Here is a 26,808-nt window from a genome sequence, read left to right as displayed (position 1 = left end):
GAGCGCGCTTAACATCATGCTTGTTAATTAAGTTAGTACGCGTATGTTTACAAATTTATACGGCCGATAAAGCTACTGTCCTTACATCGTATAGCTGTCTACTAATTCGCTATCGCAATCAATGCTTCGCCTTTCCGGCGAAACTGCGACTATCTATACGAAAGCGTCAAATGGATCATTGAGCTAAAAAGCCGGCGTCTGTAGTCTGTAGCACCGAAACGGCACCTAAGCTCCCACTGGCTGCGACGCCACGTCACGAGCGCGCCTTGACGGAGCAGAGCGGGCGAAAGGGTACACTTGCTTCAACGCTGGCGCGCCAGGCGTTGCGTGAGGGGAGAAGCATCGTGGAGACGCCACGACACCCTCGCTCTCGGAAGCAGGCGCGCGGTCCGTATCTCTCTCTCCCCCCCTCCCCCCTGGGCTTAGGTGCTGCGCGCGCCTGCCAGCATTAGTGGATGCTGCTGCTTCCTCGGTCTCTGGTCGCGCAGGACGTCGGTGGCATGCGGCGTTGGCACCGCATGCTGCTGCTGCTTGCTGGCTCGGGCAGCATGTACGGCTATGGTACATTACTCGCAGCGCAAAACTCGAAGGACCACTCAGCGGCGTTTATTTGGACATCATTGCTTTCGCATGCACTACTTGTAAGAAGTGCGCACGTGTCGTCGGATTTTCTTAATCGATTATGTGATTGATGGGTTTTAATGACGCAAGGGCATCTTTGGCCAAAGAGCGCGAAGTCTATTTTATTCGATTATAGTTGCTGGGCTTGACGGACGCGCCGCAGTGAAGGGACATAATTTTGAATACCTGGCGTTCCTTAACGTGAACGTTAATCTAAGGCATATGCCGCAAAACGAATCTAGTGCGTTTTGATCGAGCGGCCGCGCCTTAGATTTACGCGCGTCTTTGAATACTGCCCCATTGGAATGCGACTACAATCGCGGCCAGGAGGAGTCGAACTCGCCATCTTGTGCTCAGCTGCAAAGTGCCTATGGCCGTGGAAGGCGTTTACTAAGTTGGAATTTCAAGAAATTAAACATATCATTTCTTCCATTTTCAATGTCCTAAAACCAGAAAACAGACAAAGACAGGAACCCACGAGCATGTGCTGTACGTATATATGATGCCCTGCCCCGGTACGCAAGTCGGCATTCTTATCCGAATCACAAGCGACATGCGCAGCCTACGTAAGCAGCAGCATGCCCTGGAAAGTAACGTCCACCACTAAAAGCAGGATATTCTGTCCCAGGCACATTGCCTCGTTCGTAACTTTACCTTATCACAAGAACAGCAAGAACAAAACGTTGTCGAACAAGCTCAGCCAGAGGCGGTTCCAGATAGCGGGGATGCAGATAAATACAGCCGCTGTGGCCAAGAACATTAGTTTACTGCTCGGCGTGACTCGGTGCACGTCCACGCCTTTGCGCAGGTCGTCGCACGTCCGGTTCTTCCACCGACGGAACCAGAGCCGCGAGCAGCGGCTCCTGGCCATCCAGCAGGCGGCCTCGGCGGCCAGCAGAGGCCAACACCTGTCGCGCGACATGAAGGCCCTGCTCACCAACCTGTCGCCCGCCGAGCGAAGGCTGGTCGCCATCAAGAACAACCTCCAGGTAAGACATCGGTGATACCTGTTTTCACGGGGCACTTTCCAGGCCAAAAGCCGCTGGGACGAATCAACTAACTCTGCGACAAGTTTACCTACAGCTAGCAAGCTTCGCGCAAGTGACTGTATGCTGCCGCACAATAAGTTGCCAGGCGCGAAACGTTTTTACCTCTGTAGCTCATCCTTATTTAATTTTTTTTTAACCGGGGTTAAATTTATTCACAGTTAAAATTCTTCTTGTATGCGGCTCCACAGCTTGACCTGGCAGATATTATTTCACAGCAATATACGCTATTAGGACTTTCCCTATTTTTCGTTCCTTGTTCAGCATTGACGGATCAAGTGCTTCATGACGGCTTTCATATACCATAACTATATATACGGACGGACATGACCCGTAGACGAGCGGCAAACAGGCTGCAGTTAGGAGACCACTGGCTTATCCGTTACGTCTCGCGGCTCTCAAACAGGTAGTGGACTGCGAGAATACGCAATTACGTTACGATAGGGGAGAAAAATCGAACTCTCTGGCGTTCAGGTTCATAGGTTCCATTCGGGGAATCACTGAAACTGAGCGCTAAGCTGACGAGCGTTGCCCCACATACTTTGCTATATATATATCTTCACTGAGCGCTACAGTGTTCGCAGCGTCAAAACGGACAGGCGCACTACAGTACTGCGGTACAGGGGGCATGGCTTGCCAGCAAAAGCACGTAAGAAATGTCTGATGACCGAAGCGCAGCTGTTGAACAGCACGGTCACTACTCCCGACAGTCGCCTCTGCTCGCTTGTATCGCGGCCTGCGCTCGATTTTTTTTTTTTTTTTTACTTGTCCGGGCACTGGTGTTTAAACAGGCGCGATTGCAGTGAACGGTAAGACGTATATGCATAAGCATCTATGGAACCCAATCGCCATTTAGCCGTTCTTTCGATTCTCTTTCACTCGTATGAGCAAGGGCGGGAAGAAAAAAGAAAAACAAAGTGCCTCGGAGATCAGTGTCCGAAACGGTGGCATCTAAGGTGATTAGCTTAACGGTACAGATCATAGATAAAGCTTCCAGAAACCCTTCTCCTCATTACAACTTTGCCAGGGATGCTGCCGAAGAACGTGCATGTACGCACTGCACGAAAGCGTGAAATAAGTTCAAATCTGGTCGCTGACGATCATATACGTGGGTTAGGCAGGAATCCGCGAAAAGATAAGCAGTGGCGTTGCCCACGTTGAGCCGTCATGCTCGAAGGTCGACAATCCAATGAAAATCGTTGTTTATTTGAGAAAAAAAAAATCGTAGATTCGCACCATTAGCACGCGGACGGGTTACCAGCGAAGCTGTTTCGGCTCGTAATAGAACTGCTTGTTGGCCTAGTCGGTGCTTGCTAAAATCAACCGTAATTTTAGGCTCGTACATGGGCTGCATATATTATGCAATCGTACATTTTTTTTTCAATACGGCGCTACACTAAGCCGACACGAACGACTTCTCAGGATACCAGTTTAGCGATATCCATTTCCGAACATTGCGGAGCAATGCATAGGCATTCCAGTTACTTTTGTACTTGAATGCATAAAACCACGTTTTCTTAAGAAAGTAACTGGAACGTCAATGCATTTCTCAGCAAAGTTCGAAAATTAATATCTGGAAACTGGAGCCATCCTGAGAATTCGTTCCTAGCGAGCTGGCGGCCTCCCGGTGGCCCTTGAAGGTCTCCCATCTCTTGAACACCATTCCCTCTTCCTTCTAAGCTATGTCCTAGTCAGGCTTGCCCGCACTTGAATTATTTCCTCACAAACGAGAGGATCTGAAGCTGACAAATGTCCTTATCAGTGACACTGAGAAAAGCTGAAGCTATATAGATATTCCCACACCAGTTATGGGAATCTACAGTGCACTCTGAACTTCGGCAGTGCGGTTTACTGTTAGCCCACACGCATCAGAATTTATGCACTTAGTGCCCTTCATTCGCCTCTTGGAGCGCAGGTGACCCCGGGCCACGCGGTGCCCTTCCGGCGGGTGCGGTCGCAGTCCGTGATGTTCCAGGCTGACCCCAGCCGCCGCAGCCCCGTGCGCGCTCGATCGCTGTCGGTCAGCGACTTCGGCGAGCGGCCCCGGCTGCAAAGCTTCGGCGCTCCGGGGCGGCTCACGGCGCACGAGGAGGACGACCGATTCCGTAGGTACACGCGCCAGGTGTACGTCCTGTTCGCGGTGCTGGCTGCGGTCGTCGCGGCGGTCGCCTGCTACACCTTCCAGAGGATCCGACACCGGAAGGACCAGCAGCTGCACGACGCGGCACAGCAGCTGGACTTATGAGCGTCCTCCTACGGCAAGCGGACACGTCCCGACTAGCGGCACTTCTGGAAGCAGATTCGATCGATCGGTAGGTATCCCGGCTACTGTCAGGAAAGCTGGCTATGCACTTGCGTGGAGCATCAAAGCGATGGTAGCCGAGCGCAGCCGGCGACGCCAAGGACCCTTCGGAACTCGGCAGCTAGCGACGTGGCACACCTCAGCTGCTGACAAGAAAGCGGCACGCACTCATGGTTCGTGAGGGAGACCAAACCGACCTTGGCCGGAGGACGACTCTTTTAGAAAATCAGTGCTATTGCATCGTGACTGACGATGACGCATTCTTGCCACCGCCAGGAAAACGGTATATACTGCTCTCCACGTTCGCCCAAGACGTCGTGGCGGACTGACCGGTATGGTTGCCGGCTGCTATTTCCAAAGACGTAAAAGCGAGAGCGCATTTGCCACTGCATGGTTGGTGACTGCATCGTGTTCCTGACTCGTGTTTTCGAGCTATAGTCGCTTTGCGCATGTTTAGTGGAAACGCTTGGGAACAGATATGTTGGCTGCACTCGAGAGACGGTTTATTCAATCTTCCCTTCAACGCGGCTTCGTCGAGGTGACGTCATTGTTTGGTATGACCGCTTTTTTCAGCAATCTATGTACAACAGGAAATCCTGGCGCTCTTACCCTTCCTTCTTATAATATGCAAACCCTTAACAGCGCGTGTGCATACACTGAACGTGCAACAGTAATTCTCTCATTCATGTGACGCACTGTTTTACGATGATTTAATGACTGTCTTTCCATATGCCACACGCTTCTCGTAAAAAAATCACTTGGTACGATAGTATCCAGGGTGTCCAACAATCATGCACGAAGATTTAAAAGTATGCAAATGCCACGTAGCTGGACAGAACCAAGATAATGTTGTTTGCCGTCGCTTGTCGATACTCAGACTATATTTTGCATTCCGCCTAATGACATAGTTCTAATTAATTGATCAACTTCTCAAATGTAATTAGATGAAAAGTGCCAATGAGAAAATTGTAGAACATGAAAAACTACCGCTACAGCTTTCTGTTGCTCAATACGTGCTACAAAAGTGTCTTCCGGGCGTGCAAGAAGCCCGCGAATATACGTAAAATGTCTCGAGCAGCCAGTCGCGCGACAATTTTGCGTCTATTGGTGGGCTTCTTTCAGGCTCGGAAAAATTTTTATGCAGCACGTATTGAACAACATATAGCTGTATCGGGAGTTTTTAATGTTGCTCTAAAATTCTCTCATTGATAATTTTCATCTAATCATATTTGAGTAGTTCATCAATTAAGACTAATTTATGTAATTACGCGGAATGCAAGAAAATAATCTGTTTCCAACAGACGCCAAACTACATTACCTTGATTCTGTCCAGCTACTTGCCATTTGCATACATTTAGATGTTCGTGCACGATAGTTGGGACACCCTGTATGTTGGGCCGTGCCAACCAGTCTGTAATGTGCAAGGCGCAACATAATTATGCTTGCTACCTGTCGTTCGGCGTCGTCGGCACCTGATGCTATGTCTTCTCTTTCTTATAGCAATACCTCTCAATCGCCACGCCTGCCCTCTTAACCAAACACGCACCGTATTTTCACACTACCGTGTATCACCACGCACGCTTGTGACCAACGTGACGCCGCCTGAGACTGTACCGTTTTGTGATGTGCTCTCCACGGCTGCTGCTTAACGTGACACTCGGATAGCGGTTGTACTTCGCGAGATGTAATCTGTCGGCTGTACTACCCCCTTTTCCACTCTGCACTTGTTTTCTTCACCATGACGCAGGGTTATTCTTTGCTCTGATGAACTGTTATCCGTGATCAACAATGCTAGGCCATGCCGAGCTGGCACAAAGCAGAAATCTGCATTCGCGTATGCGTGGTCAACCTTTCGACCACCTGGTCATCAAGCTGTCCGTGTTGTCTGCTACTGTATTTCAGCTTTCATATACAGTGTGTTTCAGCGAACACTTTAAAAATCATTAAAGGTTGCCTGCGGCAGAGAGCACAATTCTAGTTCCTGAGGTGGTCCACTCGAAGCGGCGGATACTACTTGCAAAAAACAACACAAAAATACGTTGAAATGGATAATCACCTGATTAACAAAAAATCACTAAATAACTTTTAAACTAATCTCCCTATTGCCCACATTGAAATTTACAAATTCTATCCGTGGAGTTCGCGGCGCCGATTCACTTGGAACGAATTTTCAGACTGACACCAGTTTCGATTTATTCCCGAACTTTGCGGAAATGGACTGTCGCTCCAGTTACTTTTGTGCTTGAATGCATCAAACAACGTTTTCTTAACAAAGTAACTGGAACGCCAATGCATTTCTTTTTCGTAAAGTTCGGGAAAACACGTGCCATCCTGAGAATTCCCTCAAGTGGATCCGCCTTGCGAACTCCACGGCTAGTAAATTGCAATATGGGCCATATGGCAATTAGTTAAAAAGTTCGTCTTTTTAATGAGTCGATTATGCATTTTCATTTTTTGTATATGCATATTTGTAACACCCGGCATATATACTATAGCCCACCACATCCACCAACAATTCGAATTCTCAACAGCACACGTTTCACTTCAGGCGTCTCGTTTTCACCCTCATTAGCGAAAAAAAAAAAAAAAATTTAGGCGACCCTAGCCTTTGACTTAGGTGTCTCTTAGTAGCGCTCGCACCTCGGCGTTCTTTTAGGTTAACTTCAGGCAAACGCAACGGACGCACCGAACTCGGAGGTTTTCCATTAATTAGCCGGTTAAATATCACGCCACCTTCTTGTGTGTGACGTCATTAGTGACGCCATTACTTCCGCTTTCTACGTCCGGGTTTCCGGGAATTTCGCGAAAGCCGCGCTCACGTAGTGGGTCTCTAAAGTCTACGATTCTGTGCTTTGATGTGCAGTCATGAGTGATTTCTAATTATTCCAGACACTACTAACTGAACTTGTAACTAAACTTATGCTCTAGCTGATATATCGTTAATGAAACCCATGAATTTTATACTGTACTGTCTTTTTTAAAATTTCTTTTGAATTGCGTCCCCGGTCGTCTCGGGAGGTGACGCTCATGTTTCTCACAAGAAACAAGAGTGTCAAAAAAACAGCTCTGCATTCGCGATGCTCCCCGAGCTGCTGGCAGCAGAAAATTGTTGCTTTGTTTCCTCATTACATCCATGCCTCTGACGCAAACGAGAGCAAGCATCTGATGGTTTTTGTTGCTTTCATTTCATCTCGTGTCACTCCTGGCTCCAGCCACAGGCGGCAACGAGCGAAACGCTGATTCAGAAGCGTGACCTTCGGCAACACACCGTGCCGTTCTGAAGCGCGTATGCTTCGGGCAGAGGTACGCGACAGGAGGAGACGGGACAGTTAAAAGTGCAGCAATTAAGAATCGTTTGCATTGACATTCCGAGATCGACTGATATTCGGAGATGGCTCGTTCATTAGCCTATTTTGGTGGGAGTGACTGGGGAAAAAAAACAACTAATACCCCTGTCAAGCGGGCAAGTTAAGTGCACTTACGGCGAGTGCACTCGGTTTTTAAGTGCACTTTCCCAAATCTTAACGTCGCAGCGGAGTGTACTCTCAGATGAGTGCACTCAAGTCGGAGTACGTTCACGGAACGCACTTTGCTGGCCGAGTGCGTAGCCTCGCCGCCAACGGTTTGAAGGAGTGCCTAGCCTCGCCACCAACGCTTTCAACGACGCAAAATGTAATGCATAGAAAAAGGACACAAAAGTTCATTTCAGTTATTGAACAGCTTTTAACAATATAATTTGTGTTTAGCGAGAAGCGAAACAGCACAATAAAGAAACGAATTTATCATGTACGCAACTAACGGCGCCAGAATGATGCGGCACTGCGGCGCCGCCATGTTCATTCAGTTCGTGTTTATTTTGGTGTGAAAGCGTGCTGACCACGCTAGTCGTGCTTTGAGCTGTGTGCGTGGCATTTTGCAGTGTAGCTAAATATCGAACTCGCCGTCTTTGCTCAGATATACTCGCTCATATTCTGTTCTAGCAGGATCATGAGCAAGATCAACTGCCGCACGCCGCCGTGTTGTTTTGGATTGGCTAGGCATTCGTCTTGGCCAGCATTGACTTGCAACACACTTATAATAAAAACATCTTCGTTTTTTGTTGAGACAAATAGATGAAGTTTGTTTTTATATATAATTCTACTTAAAACAATCGCTTTTTAGCAGCTTTCTCTTGTTAATTTACATCTTTAAGAACGCGCTCTTAGTCTGTCGCCATTTTATTTTTACTACGAGTGCACTCTGTTTTCCCGTTAAGAAGCGCGTTGCCTAAAGTGTGACTCAAGGTCCCGAAGTGCACTCCCAGTAAGTGCACTTAACTTGCCCGCTTGACAGGGGTATAAGAAACTGAGCCCAGGTGTGTGAATGTAAACTCTCCATAAATAACAACTGCTACTTGCACGTTTCGTAAGTCGCAGTAGCTGGACGACATCATCCGGCGGCAGTTTGCCGAAGGAAGCATGTTTCATCCGTTGCCGACTGTCCAGTATAGAGTGAACAATAAAATGTCGTGCATTGACTTAAATGGTTCCTTTCTTTTTTATCTCGTGTCTTTTTAGTACGTACATAAATTGCATTAAATTCTGGGGTATTAGGTTAAAAAATCAAGAGCTGATTATGAGGCGCACGCCGTAGTCTGGGGACTCCGGACTCATTTTGACCGCAACCAACGCACGTTACGCGAGCGTTTCTTGCATTCCACCCCCATCGGAATGCGGCAGCCGTGGCAGGGTCTGGTACCGGCGGCCTCAGCAGCGCACCGCCATATGAATGCGCACATAGACATGTTTAAATGGCAACACCCGCGCCCTCCTGCCCCATTAAAATGGATGAATCTGTGAAAATCAAGAAAACATGCTTGACAGTGCGCCGTTGGACGATGTTTCGATCGTTGTCCATTACTCGATCGCTAAATAAATACTTCTGATAATGAGACTTACTGTGGAAATTCGCATGAGAATCGGCAATTAAGCCAAACTTTTTGTCCACTACGTCTCTGGAACACGAAACTTGAAGAAAGCACGCACTCGAAACGGGCTCTGCCGAAACGCTATACGTCGCTATACATGCGCCAAAAGCAACACTTATAAGGATAGGAGAGAACGATGCCGCCGAACGAAAAAAAGCGCCCGCCGGCTAAAATCGATCGCATGATGCAGAAAAAAATGAATCGCAGCAGTCCGGCCGCTAGGCGTGTTTGTACACAGGGATCCGGTGTTACGGTTCGATGTGTGACCGCGTGCGTTCGTACGCGCACTGCTGGATAACACAAGAGACTGCGGATATTTGTTTGTCGGCTTTCGCACGGCTGGTCCTTCTTGCGCAGCCGTCGAGGCAACGCTGCAGGCACAGCCAACGACACAGCGACCGGCATAAAATCGAAGCAGCGCCCAGATTAAGCCGGGCTACACTCTGCGGTTTAGAGCTAACGAAATCGACCAAGTCAGCCGCCACACAATTTGAAACTCTGTGCCGGCAGCTGTCGCGAGCACACCTCTGCTTTCGGGGACCGGTTTGCAATAAGGATAAAAGGAGTGATGAAAAAAAACAGTGTTTTCCGTGCGAAGCCTTGATGTGACTGCGAGGCACGCCGTAGGGGGAACCCCTGGTTAATTTTAACAATCTGGCGTTATTCAATTCGTGCACCCAATGCACGGTACAGGGGTGTTGTTGCATTTCGTCCCGATCGAATGGCGGCCGCCGGGGCGGGGATTTGATCCCGCGCCCGCGGGCTTAGCAGCGCAACGCCAAAGCCACTACACCACCACGGCGGGTAAATAAAGAAACGTACTGAGAAAAGAGAGCAGGCATACGCAATGGTCAATGACGTGTACTCGTACCGGAAGGCATAGATGCGAACGGCCACTCTGGTGACGACATCTCGTGGCGTTCTGCTCAACTAAATTGTGCAAACCGTGTTCTACTTATCTGGTGGCGTAGGCGCGATGATCGTAACGGGTCAGACTTGCACACGTTAGAGAAAAAAAAGGAACCAATTGCAGTTACCTCATTCAAAAATGCAATTGATTACAGTTACCAATTACTGCCACATGAAAGTGACTGAAGAATAACTTAAAAGTAATCGATTACTTCTACATTGCTTTCCTCCAATCTTTTATTAACATTGTACAGATACAGTAAACAGAACGAGCTGGCCTGGAACTTTCAGTGCGTCCTCTGCAGCCCTTCATCCATTGCTTATCTGCACCACCAATTGCTTTTAATAAATATTATTGGTCATCGTCCCTCTATGTTGTCAAGACATCAGCAGCGACACTAAAACTAGTTCGAGGAGGAAAGAGAGGGAGGTTAGTCAGTTCGCTCGATATGGGCTTTGGGGGCTAGGGGCGGTGTTATAACATACGTAATTATGAGCACAAGACTGTGGTTACTCAGCATCTTGGTCCTTTGCGAAGTGCAATGCATTTCATTATTGCTGGGACTTTTGGAAGATGCTTCCGGTTGGGCCAATGAAAAGCTGAAAAAGTTGTCTGCATCGACAGATAACAGCACTGCTTACCTTAAAATGTAATTGATAAGTAACTGATTACATGTAATTTGTCGTGTACAAGTCTGTAACAGAGCCTGTAACAAAATGCCGAAAAGGCATTTTAGTAGCTTTGCTTTTCTGAAGAGCTGTGCAACACAACACAGCATGGTTTATTGCAGCATCACAAGATGTCACAACCGACGCTGTACTTCGTTATTCAGGTACATGTCTACGTCCAACCTTCATCATGCAGCCACACTACACAAAGGACAAAGAAATAATATAATCTTTATAAACTGCAAACAAACAACAGATTTCATCCTTCTTTCTTGTTTCCTTTTGTCCAGAGCAGCTTTTTTAGATGACTTCCGTGGTGCAAAAACGTTGCTAACATATGTTCATTGCTGAAGATTGCAGTGTTTTGAAACTACATCTCGTAATACTGCATGATTATGGAGCCTCTAACCACAGTTGCAATATAAAAATATGTCGTTAAAACAAGAAATTCACTAAAGTGAGCCAACCAATAAGATATGCGCTTGCAAATCGCATATAACGTCTGATGTTGGGATACACTGTACAGATGCAGTGGTCCGAGTCAAAAGGAATGACAGCTGGAACGAATCCCAGCTGGCCTTGCGCGCATGCTTTTAATAAGGCCTGCAGGAGACCGTCGGCTTGCCGTACGTTGTGCAGTGATGCGTTGCAAGGGCAGTCGTGCGAACAAAGCAGACAACCAAATAATAGGTTCAGTGTGCCAAACACTAATATGCACTTATGCAAAAATATATAACAAGAGCAGCTATATATATATATATATATGTAGCAGGAATTTGAAGCCTATTGTGCCTTTTCTTTGTTTTTGCTACGTCTTACATTATTCTATTGTTTGAGTGCATTTTTGAGCATATTACCTCCTGCATTAGCCCAATGGTTACGGTGTTGTGTTGCTGAGTGAAATTAAGGTGAGGTGAAGGTGAAATTCGAAAATGCTTGTGTACTGTGCATTGGGGGCATGTTAAAAAACCAAGGCAGTCAAAAAATTAATCCGGAGCCCCCCCTACCACGCCTTTTAATCAGATTGTGGTTTCGTAACGTAAAACCCACCAATTTTCTTTTTTAGCATACTGTACACATGGAGCCATCATTCCATCATTTGCATCCTTTCTTGTATCGTGTTCTCGCACTGTATGCCAATATTGTTCCATGCAAACTAGCTCTACTGTGCGCTTTGAAGGCTGAAAGACAGACCAAAGCAGCAGCCCCGATGCACCAGTCCTTGCTTACTGGCAGCTGTTCATTTCATTGATGGGTTTTAACATCCGAAGGCGACACCTGGGCTATGACTGATGCCATGGTAGAGGGCTCTAGATTGACTGAGACTTTCTGAGAATTGTTAATGTGCACCTAAATCGAAATGCACAAATGTTCTTGCCTGAGAGCAGCTCAACTTGGCATGCTGATGGCACACAGTGACAGAATAAAGTGGAGATCATGTGCATATCCATCAGTGTTTCACAGCAAAGCAAACTTTTTGCAATCTGATGGCTGGGAATATGTAGCAGACCAAATCTTGAAAGGCGCTGTTACATGCAAATGACTTCTGCATGCCCTAGCAAACTTCTCGCAGCAACATTTAGCTTAGGAAACTGTTCTGCTTCTGCAAGAATAAAAACAATACAGTAGAAACAGAAACGATGAACCGGAGGCATTGTGCTGAGGCTTTGAAGTAAGCAGTACTTACTTATTTGATTTCCATATTACTTTTCAAAACCGTACAGGAAACAACCTGTATAACAATGTTGACCAGTAACGGTGAGTGTGACTGCAAATGCTTTTTTATGCGTGAGTGTGTGGTTTGCCTTTCAGCATTATTAAGTGTACAAATATGACATGCAACACTTGTTAAAATGTCTCAATCACAGAAATCTATATGTATAAAGTAACATAAGGTATAGTATGTGATGGCAATGGCTGCTGTACTGCCCTCCATTGATGTCACTAACTTATTCCATTCGGCTTGAGCATGCCCATTGCAAGCAGTGTTTTGTATAAAGTGTGTGCCCTGTCGTGAAGCCTTTGTGTGGATGCTTAACTGTGACATCACTTGGATTCTTGCTCTTGAATACTCAACAAAATGCCAAGATGAATGTTACCCAGGGAAAAAAACCTTATGAACCACTGAATACTCTGAAGAGCCAAATTTTATTTCACCCTAAGCAAATCATTAAAAAGCTGCACACAATCTGCACATGTATGTGATAGTTCCAGTCCCCCTCTGAAAGTCTGAGGTCGTGTGCATATGTAAAGCTGCACAGAAATTTTTTTTTTCTTCATGGCACCACCGACCTTCTTTGCTAAACTCTACACAGCCAAGTTCATTCCTTAAACATTACAAGCATGGCTTGAAGCACCAAAGAACACTTTATAGTGCATACTTGTCCTTTACAGCATTCAGTGACATTAGGAATGAAACAGGAAGATTCACGAGTAAAGAAACCGTGATGTTAAGGGGGACATGAGTTTTGAAGACAAAGAAGATAACTTTTTCTTTGTTATTTTTCTAATCTACATATCATAGCACAGCTGCTGGCAAAAACTAGCTTGTAACAATGTGTTGTTGAGGAAGAAAAACACCATAATTGTCCTACGAGATGCTCAGTTTTGTCCATGAAAGCTTTGAAAAAGAACCATTGTGCACCATTCTCCACTTCAAAGCTGCTTATCAGGTCCAGGCCATCTTGGTGTCGTTTAAGAGACCGTTACTTTAGCTTGCTTTCCTGCCAAGAATAAGCCTTCCATGCTGCTTCAGAAGGCCACCTGGTTTTGTATCACAAAATGTATATTTTTGCACTCTTTTCACTGTTTTGCAGGTAAAATATTTTGGAGGTGGCACCATCTCTTTGCTATTTATTCAATTCTCTCACTTTATTTTTAGCCTGCATACTAGAAAGACACAATGTGTAACCGCTATGATATATGCCGTAAGGGCCACACCCCAATTTGGCAGCCCAAAATTTTGAGAAAAGAAAAGGGAAATCCAGCAAAGCAACTGCATTCAGTGCTGGATGCTGCGCGCGTGCATTGGCGAATTTTTGCACGCTGCGTACCGCTATCAGATGGCAAGAGCTGCGCATTGACCTCTGATGCAATAGTACGTCTGGGGATCTAGGTTGCCCACAAGGCTGCGCTGGCACCATTTTGACTAATATGTTCAGTCCCATGTAAAGGCCGCACCTCATCAATATTGTGAAAAAAGTGCGGCCCTGACATGAGTCTATACGGTAGTGTTCTAGGACACGGCAAAATTTTCGAAACTCGCAGAAATTAACGAAAACTTACATTTGCGATGTTGAAAGTTCAGAATTCCATAACTTCATCTTATAAACATACAAACATTTAAATGCTAACTTGCACTCTTTGGACATTCAGAAATATACCTGCTTAATGTTACTTAATGTAAGCTCTCTTGCTACAGTACTTTTTGCAAGTAGCCTCTCAAATTTATTAACACACTTGTAAAAAGCGCCCCTTGATTGTTAAATTTGCCATCTATAAAACAAAGGAACAAATCCTCCAGAAAAGCCTGGAGTTCAAAGAAATGTCTGCGTCGATAAGTGAAGACTTCTGCCCTGCGACACGATCTGACAGGAAAAAACTGGCCGAATTTGGCAAACGCCTTTAAGTTACTTATCAGTTGTGACATAACCTTTTTTCTGAAGGGAAACCTTATGACAATGTGGATGATGATTCTGTTCATGAAATCGGTCTATCGAATAACCACGAAAGTGAACAGACTGCCCCTTCCCTTCGATCTAGACGTGTGGTTCAGACAAAAAAGCGATAGGGAAGCGTTAGGGGTTGCGGCTCAAAGAAAGCATGCAAGACTAATTCAGCTGTACTATTTAAAAAGATACATAGCCTAATGCCAAAAAGAGATGAATTATGTAGTCTAATAGACAACTGTAATGCTGATATCATAGCCATTACTGAAACATGGTTGTCCACCAAGGTGTCCAACAATGAATTGCAATACTGCCATAGGAAATATCAAATCTATCGCAATGACTGCACTAACTTCATTGGTGGCAGTGTGTTACTTGCAATTAACCTTAGTAGTTTTGCTATTCCCATTACTAGTGATTTGGAGACAGTATAGTGTTGTTTGTGCACAAACATTAAAAAGATGATTATTGGTGTTTGTTACCGTGCATGATCGAGCAGTATATCATTTAGTGAAAGCCTTCATGACTGTTTAAACCAAATTACTGTACAATATCCTGGTGCTGATCTACTAATTGTGGGTGATTTTAACTTTCCCAACATTGTCTGGTCTGCCATGTGTTCATTTTCGAATCCCTCATCAACCGAGTCTAATAACTTCATACCTCTTTGTGCTGACTTCAAACTATCACAGATAGCTGTTTTGCCCACATGTGCCCCTCATCGTCCCTTCAATCACCCATTTACCTGGCCTTAGCGACCACAACATCTTGACATTCAACCTAGTTATTATGCATCCAAAAACATGTAAACGATTCAAAGCCATTAGAGATTATGAGAAAGCTACCTTTATATTGCTATTAATGAGGAACTTGCATTATTTCTGGATGCTTTTCTACCTGGTGCATTCTGGCGATCAGTACAACGCAATTTGAACATGTTTAAAATTAAAACTACAGGTTCAAAAATAATTCAGGAATGTGTACCTATTTGACGTATATTCTCTAGTAATAACGCACCTTGGTACAATAGGTACATAAACCGACTTGCTAACAAAAAGAAACGTTTCTTTCGAAGGGTGGAAATTTCTCAAGACTTCTCATTAGCTATCATACAAAGCAGTCACTTCAACGTACCTTTCTGCTGTGAAATGTAGCAAATTTTCATTTTTCAACACTACTCTTCCAAACAGGCTGAAAACTAACCCGAAAAGCTTTGGGAATGCGTTAAAGAACAATGACCACAAGTTAGCATTATCCTACCCATCTGGTGCCGCCATACCCGACTGCCTTTGTACTGAACGATACCTTCATTCAATCATTTTCATCTGCAAAATGTTGGCGACACCCAACCTTTCATGATTCAATTATCTTCCCATAGATCCGATAGTTTCTGACTCAGTTGGAATCGCAAAAGTAATCGACAAACTAAAGCCAAGTCTCACTTGTGGAACAGATCAGATTAACACGAAATTCCTTAAAAAACACAAAAGAGTGCTGTTTAATTATTCTGGAGTGTCTTTTTTCACAATCGTTTGAGCCTTGTACTTTACGAGCAGGTAAAATTGTGCCAATTTTCAAATCAGGTAAATGAAATAGTCCGTTAATCTTTCGACTTATTTCACCCACGCCTCTTCTATGTAAAATTTTTGAAAGTATCATTTTCATACATTTTGTCAACTATCTAGAAGATAGTTTTTTTTTCGACTTCGCAACATGGCTTCCATAAGTTTTTCTCGTGTGAAACCCAGTTTATCACCTTCACAAAGAACTTCCATGCATATATTGACTCAGCCTTTACTGTAGATTGTACTTTATTTAGATTTTGCCAAGGCTTTTGATAAAGTTAATCACTCCTTACTGTTACATAAACTAAATGCGGTAAATACTGACCCACAAGTACTTGATTGGATTCGCGAATTTCTTTCCTGCTGTGTCCAATATGTTACAGCTAACTAATTGCAGTACCATACATTACTTTCTCGTGTGTAGTTTACTCTACGGTAGTATGTAATTATTCTGTATAATGCTTCGCTCCTTCTGTTATTGTGTTCACTTCTACTATGTAAGCCCCTCCCCTCTGTAATGTATTTATACCCTGAGGGTATTGGAAATAAATAAACAGAATGCAAAAAAAACCTAACCTTCTTTTTTTTTTTTTGACAGAAAAAGGTTATTGCGTATTTGCAATCAGCACACAAGATCGAATAATTTGCTAAAAATTTCATGCATCTAAACTGGGTAACAAAAATGCACTTTGCAGAACCCATGTACCCCCTTAAGGGAATTAAGTGCACCCCCTCGATTTTCTATATTTTGTTTCCATGGACTTAATTCACCCTTTAAGTACACTTGTCATAGCCTGCGTGAAAAGCAATGTCACCAGATAATGGAACAAACAGAAATGTATAAATTAGTATTCACTGCAACAGTTTAACTTATACGAGTATAATGATGACAGCCTTATTATTGAAAGGAGAACATTTGAATTGCAAGGGGCCACAGCGAGGCATCTACACTTGTCACATGTCTGCCTTTTGGTGTTTGCTATGCACATGGCCTTTGCTGTGTTCCGCTCACAAGACTCCGTCACTACATGTTGTGTGTCTTGTTCAATAATGTTATTTTTGTTCTTTTTTTACTGTTACAATGCACTGTTCGTTGATGACATGTACAGAAAAACAGAAACCTGACACACAGGTTGCGTGCAAATGTCTATGAATGTTACAATTTATGCGCATGAGCTGCTGACTATACTATATTGAGGCATGTATAGATTGGAATGCCAGGTGTAGATGACTGTTCCATAAACTGCTGGCTGATTTTGATGCAAATTTTGCACAGAAGTAGCATATGCAGTAGGTTCAGTTTAATACAATTTTTCCAAGCATTACTTGCCTGTTTCGTTCACAATGAAGTCTAAATGTGCATCGTATGCAGCGACAGGCACTAAAAAAATGGTGACATTGGGAGTAATCACGTCACCTACGCTATTTTGTAGTCCCATTCACAACTTCCAATGTGCTTGCTGGAGATAAGTTGATCTAGATAACTCAGCTTTTCCCTGTGCTGGCTGTACTACAATATGGCAACTTTGAGGAAGAAAGGGCATAGCCCCATTGGTGCCACGAATGGTGCTATCACCTGTCACTAGTACGATGAATGCACATTTCACTGTAGCATTTCACTGCACCTTCTGCTTTACTTTGATTGAAATGGACAAGTAAAGCTAGCAAAAGTGGTATTCAACCGAACCCACTGCAAACTTCTACTTCTGCGTGAAATTTGTGTCGAAATCATCAAAAAGTTTAGCTGGAAGAGTTATGTCATCTGGCATTCTTATTTATACAAGACTCACTAGAATGGTCACATGAATAAATATATAGGATGTTTGATGTTAAATGTGCCCAGAACAGAGGCGCTTTGTACTTTGTTTATTGATGTTGCTGTAGAGTGACTATTCTTGTTTAAATGTGATACAATTAAGATGAAATAAAGGATGGCCCTCGAAAGTGCATTTCTTCACAAGCGACTTGAAAGTTCAATCCGCCTTTCTCGCAGTGCGATGGCGCATGCGCCCTGCCCTAGCGGATTAGTCGCGAAACGTCTTGGAAGGGACGTGCGTGTGGCCAGATATTAAAGGGAAGAACAGCCCCCCAAAAAATGCATGGGCGCTCACTGCAGTGAACATATGTGCCGTGTAGTGTGTTGAAACTTTACTGGTAGCTCGATGTAGGTGCGGTGCCGAAAGCGTGTGTGTAGCGTAAGACAGCAACTCCACTTTATAACAGAAAACAGCCAGGGCTTCATCCGGACTGCACCGTGAACCACGTAGTTGCCACCTTGTATTGACGGCTGCCAAATTTATCGATAAACCCCTGCATTACACTTGGGCGACACTTCAAAAACACGTTACTGACGCAGTCTTCTTGCAGCGTCGGCCCACTCTTACTGGTGGTGGCAGCGCTTGCCTGATTTCATGCACTCGTTTAAGGCGTGGCAACACTGGAGCGATATGAGACTGACAAGACGCTGACGCCAACGATTGGCCGACTATTAAGAGACCATTTGATCATAATAGACCGACAACGACGCAACCGACAGGTGCGAGTTGTCATATAGTGCGACAGGCTTTTTTGTCGACGGCATTGACAAAATCAGTGTGCCGACCATGATAGCTTGACTGAACCCTATGCCATCAGCCGTCGAACCGTCAACGCAACAGCTGCAGCTCATTCACTTGTATATATAATTATTCGTGCTCAAAATGCATCGACATGCCTTCGAAGTTGAAATGCACAAGATTCAGTCAAGCCGTGCACGTGAAGGTTAAGCCAATGTTGATCCTGTTTAGCAAAGGTTGGGTTAGGCCTGACCCTGTCGAGTTCGTGCACCTGCTACCGATGGACCTGAACTTAAAAAATAAGCAGTCAGGATGAAGGAAACCGCTCTTATAGCTTAGTTGTGGCCCTATAGCGATTTGATATCAACTACTCTTCACTTCGCATGGCACGTACACAATAAGCTGCAAGCTGTGACCAGCGCTGTGCCAGCATCTTGTACTTTGGTCACTGTTCTCGAACGCTGCCGGTTGCCTTTGCATAGATGGTGGGTCTGTGTGAGTTGTTATACTGACACATTTCTTAATTCCAGAGAAGCACTGTTTATTTCTGCATCAAAAGAGAAAGAAGAGACAGTGCATTTGGTACAGCAGCGTAAACTTGCTCAGTTACCAACAGTGTCAGCGTTGGCATCCACGTTTTCGTGAGAGAACTACACGGCCTATGAGTGAGGGCTTATGCCAAGCACAGTTTTCTCTAATAACACTTTATGGCAAGCACAAACTGTAAGTATGATGAAGTTAAAAAAAGTGAGAACCAGTAGTAGCAGCTCGTAATATATATGTGTCTGGATCACAGTTGTCATTGTATGTGTGGTTCGGTCGCTCACATTGACTCGTCTCGGGGTGGAACAACGCGGCTCATATGCGCAGATATGTATGTTTTGCTACGTTTTGAGATTATTGCATGTCAGCGATGCGCCGTTTCTACAATATCCGAAGGTAATAGCGACCTGAAGATGTATATATAAACAAATGCACCACTTTGGCAAATCCGACGTGGAAGGCTGCGCTCGAAGGCTTCTTGAATATGTGAAATGTTTAGTGAATGTGTAATTAATAATTTAATTATGGTGTTTTACGTGCCAAAACCACTTTATGAGGCACGCCATAGTGGAGGACTCCGGAAATTTGGACCACCTGGGGTTCTTTGACGTGCACCTAAATCTAAGTGCACAGGTGTTGTCGCATTTTGCCCCCATCGAAATGTGGCCGCTGTGGACGGGATTCGATCCCGCAACCTCGTGATCAGCAGCCCAACACCATAGCCACTGAGCAACCACAGCGGGTTAGTGTGAATGTGTAAAAGGAATACAAAAAGCGATGTGCAAGCGCATACACCAGCGACAACAAACTCTAAGGCAGCTCCATCGGCAGACGGAACTCAGCGTGCCTTTATCGGCCGCGCTGTTACCACAACAGCTCACTCGGGCCTTTTAACCCAGTATAGTCGATATATATAGTAGCTATATTAACCCTACATAGGAGAGTGTTGCTTACAGGCAGCATAGCAGAAAAATTGTTTTTCTTGCTAACTTCTTTATTTACTACAGAGTTTCTGGCTAAACGTCCTTGGCCAACATTGAATGACAGGCAGCAAGCGTCATCTGTTGGTTTAGAAGAGGAACATAGGACAAGGAGGAAGTTTGGCACGCAACTTGCTCTTTCTTGAAAGCATGGTCAGAGGACACAAACCAATGCAAGATTTCCAACTGCAATGGTCTTGCACACTTGATTTAAAGCAAATGAAATGTGCACCCATGATTCACCTATGAGGAGAGCTGCCCCTACAAGTTTCAAACGAAGCCATAGGTGGCTTGGGGTGAAGCTCATTTCCAGTGTTCTGCCTGGTCCACTTCACTCTGTTGCCCCATATTGCTCAAACTCTTTGCAGAACACACTTTTTCTTTTCACTGAATATGCTTATTCTCTTTGTATTTTGCATGTTAGATGAAAAATAAACATTTTCCTTTGGTATTTCAGTATGGCATTCCAGTTTCAGATTGTAGAACAGCATCACTGCACAAAAAAAAATGTGAAATGCATACCACGTCGCTTTAAATAATAAGCAATGAGAGCACAGAAACATGTTTATTAAGGGGGTGAGCCCTGCATTGCCGCTTCACCCCCAGAAATGAAGGTCCTGTTTCACAGTGTCCCTGTTATCGCGCCTCTGTCGAGTCACTGCACTGGCTTCGCCCTTGACAACAACCTTCTTGCTCCGTGCACGCTCCTTGCTGGTCAGCTGCTTCTTTACACGTGCCTTGATTTCTTCAGGTGCAATTGTGGTGCAGCTTGTCATGCTGTAATAGGTCCTGATGCTTCTGCTGTCTTCGCCCCTCGTGTGTGTTGCTACAGGTTGTTCATCACTTCCATCCTGCGGGATCAACTCCAGGACTGTGCCCTTGTCTTCACTGTCCACTTCGTTCTCCTGTGAATCTCCCAGCGAAAGTGTGGAAATGTTGGCATCAGATAGCTGCACTGGCTCAACACCACTGCTGGCATCGCCACTGCAAGCATTTCTTTCAGTGGTAAGAGATGTGGCTTGGCAATCCTGAAGAATGATCTCACTGCTAACTTGCCGATTTTGGATGCTTTCTCTCTCTTCGGACTGCAGGTGAGCATCAGTAATAAAACGTTCCATCATGCAACTTTTGGCCTTTTGTGTTGCCTTGGCTGTGTGACGGTCCTTGTCAGACGAACTGGGCTGATCTGAATCATGCATGTCATTCAAAGATTTCTTCTCGTCATCACCATCATCCTCTTCGGAATCTTCTTTCATCTGTTGCACAGCCTATTAGCGAGATGGAGCTATAAAACCTCCACAACAATGACACTTGAATAGAGAGTACTATTAGCAATAACACTGAATGTAGAGGTAAAATTTAATCAGAGTAACTACAGTAATGCGGGATTGACAAAGGTGAGAAGATACAAATTCTAACTTGTAGATTGTCCCTTGCATTTGAGTACAGCTTTAGCAATAATCCTTAGTTGTACAAAGGCTGTATAAAAAGTAATGCAAAAGTGGTTATAGCCGTTATTAAATTTTTAATTTATAACATAGGCCATTCAAACTGCAACTGTTGCTATGGTGAGCCCTCACCCTTACGTACTTACGTATGGCCTAGCATGGACCACAAATCCTGTCCAACATTTACATCTACAAAATAAGTAGCCAAATCATGGTTCATGAGCCACACATAGCTCTTCATGAGTTCATGTACAACAGGGGCAGGCTGCCTGGTCAGGCAGTAATTTCCCACTTTCATCCAGTACTCAAAATAATAATAGCAGTCTTTACTGAACTAGAGGAGAGTAAATAACAAAACACATAAACAGTAAATAAATAAGAACTACAGGGCAAGAATCCACTATACAATGGTAATTAGATCCTAAAAAGAGCTCGCCAAATAATATTAAAATCTGCAATGCTCATATAAGGCACGGTGCTTCCAACAAAATGGCCGACTTCCTGTGGATTTTTGAATGTGTAGATGTGGCCACCTCTGGTTCGAGGAGATGACATAAGTGGAGCAAGAAATATCCTGAGATAAATATAAAAATTTGAGGAAGAGAAAGGTAGCATCGCGAACAAACCATACAATGCTGAAGTGTCAATTGCCAACCCCAGAAACCTTATGTGTACAACTTTATTCACAGGATTTTGGTCATTACTGCAAGTAGAAGGTGGTAAAGGCTTACGCGGTGAAAATATGCAAGGAAAGTGTTTACATAGGCAGCTGACATGAGACTTGAAGGAGAGAAGAGTGCTGAATTAACTAAAAATGCTCAAAGCCAATTAATAGGCAGAAATCATTTCAGAGAACTGGGGAAAAAAAAGAGAAACAGAGTGCCTTACTTTCATCAGCACTGTGAAAAGTATGCCGAGGTTCAAACAACATACCTCCTCAAGTTCTTCCTTGACCTCTTTGGAAAAGCCGCTGGCAGCTGTCTCAAGGTCAAGGGTGTCATCTCTCCTGGAAAGTCAATTTAAAGTTATTGGTAGTTCCAGCAGAAACACTACTTTCATGCTACTAGCAATATGTCTTGTGTAACTAAGAGACACTTCTATTCATAACAATTTGTGAGTATGTCCTCAACAGACATCCCTATAGCAAAATATTTCTGTATGTATCGGTCCTTGAGCTACAAAGGTTTATAGTATAAGTAGTTTTCAAGCATTCAGCCATTATGGATCCCTCAGATCGCTCATAGTTCACATGAGAGCTCAATGAGTACTTTCCGTTTTTCTTTTTTATACAAGAACGATGCATAAAAAAACAGATTTCAACTTAGGAACTAAAGATGTGCTATTTGTGCAGCTTCAAAGATTAGATTTTTAATACATCACACATCACTTGCAACCTCTGAACAATCAGAAAGGAACTCTGGGGGATGGTAGACCATACACTGAGAAGCACTGGTTAACATTATATGTTTTACATCGTTTTCCTTCTAAATATAATGAAGCAATAAAAAAACATATCTCTGAGTCTTGAAACTAAGAAATCCATTACCGTGCTTTCCCTTCATACTAAAAGTTTATCTGAAGACAGAGACATACAGTGAAACGCCTCTACAATGAATTGACCTGTGTAACAAAATATTCCGCATGTCTCATCAAAATTTTTTTCATATGCCATTATACAACCAATACTGCTACAACAAATTAGCCTGTACATCAAAGGCATTTAGGCATCCACAATGGCCGATTAGTGGCTTTACAAGCAAGTCATGTATCGACCCCACCACTGTCTGCCATAGTCAACACTGAGCTGCAATGCATAGATGGAGCACCGATTGACACAACAAAGACTGCGTGAGAGAATCTGAACTCAGTGTAGTCACTAGGGTAGCCTCCTCTCCTCCGTACTAATGTGGTGATTTGCTCAGACCTGACCATCGACGACATCACCAAAACCATCAGGGCAGGAAGGATGTGAAGCTTTACAAAGGCAGAAGTTTGAGAAGCCCGCAGATGAACCAATAATTTTGGCAGCAACAGAGGTGATAATGATGTTCAGTGCCCTGCAGCTGTGCTTTGTGCCACTCCTGGATTTTGCCATGGAGCATGCTATGAACACCGATGCCAAAAAGTTGGCTGAAGTCATACATTTCCTCGGCTGAAGGTTGCAAAAGAAAATGTGTGTCTTCTTTCACTTAGTATCTTTGAATTCATGCCAAATACAGAAGAATTTTATTGCTATGTTTTGGTAAAAAAATGCAAGAAGATAACCCCCCATACAAACCAGGAAAACGTAAGGTCCATAGTCACTAAATAATTCGGCAGATTCGACTGTAGTTGGCATTTACGTAATGCGAAGCATTGCATGAATTGTTGCAGCGGGAGACACCAACGTGTGCCAATTAGGCAGGGCTCAAGCCACCCGAGATGCTCATTGTTTTTGCTTCAGAAAGCTTATGTTTGTGCTCCTTGAATGTGCCTAGGGAGAGCAGCTCCTTTGAAGCTTTCACAAGCCCACTTGGTGAGAATTGTTGCGGTATGAGACGCCACCGATGCATGTCGAGCTTGTGGGGCCCGAGCGACCGGACATGCACATTGTCGTTTTCTTATCACGTAGTGTTTTGAGACGGGAATGGGAAGCTGCAACAGAATCGAGCTGGTGTGTGATGCCGGAATACAATAATCCCAGAGCGATACATGACGCTGACTTCGTGCCTCCTGGAGCAAGCAACTGCGGCCCGTTTGGGTTATCGCCTATTAAAAGCATGCAGTACGCTTCCGACGGCACTATGCCACACCTGCTGTGACACAGATAGCTGAAGATGGTTATCACAATGCATTGGCCGTGATAGCTTTGAATGGCAACATGCGATGACCCACGAGAAGGTTTGCTGGTACCAGAATAGAAAACGGTGTGAGTGGCAGCATTTTCATCTGACACGGGCGGGTGAGTGCTGCGGGGCAGTTGCCGTTGCAGGCACTTACTGCTGTTTATCGCACAAGCCTAGCATCTTTTCTTGTTTACATGGGATCTAGCCGTCAGAAATTGTATCATACAATAGCAATCTGACGATCTACTGAGTGTTGATGCTAAAGGATTGTTCTTCAGGAACGCATTGATCTGTAAAAAAAAAGTGCAACTGTATTGGGTGATTTTTTGCATTTTCTATTGTGAACGTTGACACCATGAAATCATGAAACGGGATTGTATCTATGAGGTTCTACTGCAAATGTCTTCTTTTGCTGAACATGTTTGACCTCGAGAGAAGTAGCGTGTGCAATGTTTACAACGAAGTTAAATATACGACGAAGAATTTCGGAGGTCACAAGCACTTCATTGCAAAGGCGCTTGATTGTACCATACAATTCCTGTGATCAGACAATTCAGAAACAACACATACAAACAGAAACTAAGAGTCTAAGCTTTGTCAAGACTACTCACTCTATATCGCTGAACTTGGGAAAAAGTTCACTTTCATAGCCAAAACGCTTCTTGAAGAACTCCCTCACGCAGTTGACATCCCTATCAAAGTACCTAAACAGCAAGAAAAGAAAATCATGCAGCAGAAATATTGAAAAATGCACAACAAATATAAACATTAGCCAAAACAAAATCCCAAATGCATTAACAAGTACAATGAACAGAACAGAAGCATACAGTCAGGTAGTGTAGTAATTGGTTGCACCGTATAAAAGCAAGGTTGAAAAACCCAACTATTACTATATATGAGGATGATGTCGGATGACTAATATAGTAGCTGGTGTGTCAAGGGGCACCAAAGGCATGGTTCTTTAATGTGGCTGCTGCAGTGAGCATTATGGGCCTTTAAGAAAAAGACACTGTCGAATCATATCTGCAGTAAACTCACCAAGTATACCATGAACACCCTACATTACAGGTTGTTCTGAAATGGGCCCTCAGACAACAGTGGATAAAGAGTGGACAGAGAGAGACAGGCCCTTTTTGCAAAGCAGTTTGCTCTAGAGAAACGAGATGGCACTTTCGGCAGTGCACCGTAAGTTGCCTCAGCAAAAGCACACGAATATGAAACCATTACTTCCGCCCCGCTTCTGCGCGATAGGCTGTTGAAAATGCAAATGGGTTTTCACTAACACTGTGCTCCATTCATGCTGCAAAATATGGAGCGGTGGAGTGAAGACACGGGCAGTAGCTGGCTGGAAAATTTGTGATTGGCATATTAAGGAATGGAATGACTCTTTTGTGTCCAAGTTCACTGACCGCTGCTACATAAGGACTGCCTATGTTCATGGCTCTTCGCGATGCATGGCTCCCTTCAAGAATTAAAAGAAATCAATAATTTGCTAGCATTGTAGCGCTAGCCTCCAAGGAAAGGACTTCAACCCTGGAATGTCTGCACGAGTGAGTACTGCTCGTTTTACAGTGACAAAGACAGTAGCGCCACTTCTTGGCGTATAGTAAGTTTCTCACACATTATCTATACACATCCACCCCAACTCACACACCTTCCACCGACGTATCAAGAATAAGTGAACAGGTGCATACTTGAATCAAAATGTGCCGAAGCATGGGTGATGACGACCACACCGACAACACACTAATGTTCAAAACTGAATGTTTCGTAACGGTCCACACTGTAAGCGAGCTACTAGCGATAATATGTATTTGCTACAAGCTATTACAACGTACAGATTATCTATGTGACAAGCTTTGTGTCCAGCAAGAACAAATACATCACAACTGAGCCCCCCCCACAAGCGATCAGCCAGAAAATAAACAATCAGGTAGTGACTGCTCGGGGAACAGTCAGAAATGTGACAAGCCGCTGGTTAAAAGTACTTTCTAAATAAGCAATGAAGAGCTAAACACACTGATACTGATTCAATTCATCAGCGGAAAGATAGCTTGGAATACACTTTTAGCCCCGCTTTTATTACGAGCATTGTATGCGCTGCTCGTGCCATTTGGACAAGCGTAATGAGCTCTGGAAGTGCTTACATGTTCTTCGAAGCTGAAGCCAAAGCTTTGCATGTCATCCACCCAGTCACAGTGTATAACATTTGCCAAAACAAAGGTTTGCAGAGCTGCACTGGTGTCATGTACATCCATTGTAAACACAGAGGCAACAGAGGCAGCTGAGGCAAGCAATGGATGGATCACCATGTGATCAAACATGGCCGTGCTAATGGGATCGCCGTGAAAAGGGTCAATAGAGGCTCCTTCATTTTCCTTGGTTGCTGCCCCACTTGGCTAGGTCCACTTCGCCGCTCCTGCGCCATGCTTAGGAGAATAGGAAAACAGTTTTTTCTAGTATTCGATTCTGGATGGTGTGTTGGCCTAGCCCACGAAACGTCCCATAGGCTATAGGGCCTCGTTTTGATCCCTATAGCGTGGTGACCTGGACATGACCTGAACACGCAACCCCTGGGAATAGACACTGCACCCATGGAATCATCAGGCAGCAGCGTAGTAGGTGATGTGGTTGCTACCGGCACGAATATCCTGCCCCCCCCCCCGAGATAAACGAGACAACTGCGGCCTCGGAAAGTGTCTCGGTGGTCC

General features: G+C 44.4%; 2 protein-coding genes across 4 annotated transcripts in view; one reads left to right on the top strand and one right to left on the bottom strand.

Annotated features, from left to right (window-relative positions):
- Nucleotides 1–26,808, bottom strand: part of RIOK2 (RIO kinase 2) — a 71,524-nt gene that overhangs the window by 27,667 nt on the left and 17,049 nt on the right. For 2 of the 3 annotated variants that reach the window (XM_055076785.2, XM_055076786.2), the window contains exons 8-9: nucleotides 24,709–24,801; nucleotides 22,206–22,278 (exon numbers count right to left, since the gene is read on the bottom strand). In XM_055076785.2, the coding sequence (XP_054932760.1) occupies nucleotides 22,206–22,278; nucleotides 24,709–24,801 (166 nt within the window). Of the gene's footprint in view, nucleotides 1–20,373; nucleotides 21,093–22,205; nucleotides 22,279–24,708; nucleotides 24,802–26,808 lie in introns of those variants that run through there. The other variant, XM_050188489.3, reaches the window with a different exon arrangement.
- LOC126541632 (uncharacterized) lies at nucleotides 1,301–6,419 on the top strand. Its single transcript, XM_050188485.3, has 2 exons — nucleotides 1,301–1,610; nucleotides 3,583–6,419. Exons 1-2 carry the CDS (start codon nucleotides 1,347–1,349, stop codon nucleotides 3,910–3,912), a joined length of 594 nt encoding a protein of 197 aa, XP_050044442.2. The 5' UTR covers nucleotides 1,301–1,346; the 3' UTR covers nucleotides 3,913–6,419.

This window comes from Dermacentor andersoni, chromosome 2 (assembly GCF_023375885.2).
Source record: "Dermacentor andersoni chromosome 2, qqDerAnde1_hic_scaffold, whole genome shotgun sequence".
Lineage (NCBI taxonomy): Eukaryota > Metazoa > Arthropoda > Arachnida > Ixodida > Ixodidae > Dermacentor > Dermacentor andersoni.
Note: the sequence above shows the minus strand (reverse complement) of the source record. Positions and strands in the feature narration are given on the sequence as shown.

Bases quoted from the DNA above. Each gene is read 5' to 3' on its own strand.
- LOC126541632 (XM_050188485.3), top strand. From the start codon at position 1,347: ATGCAGATAAATACAGCCGCTGTGGCCAAGAACATTAGTTTACTGCTC. The intron at 1,611-3,582 runs GTAAGACATCGG...CTTGGAGCGCAG, and splicing joins CCATCAAGAACAACCTCCAG to GTGACCCCGGGCCACGCGGT.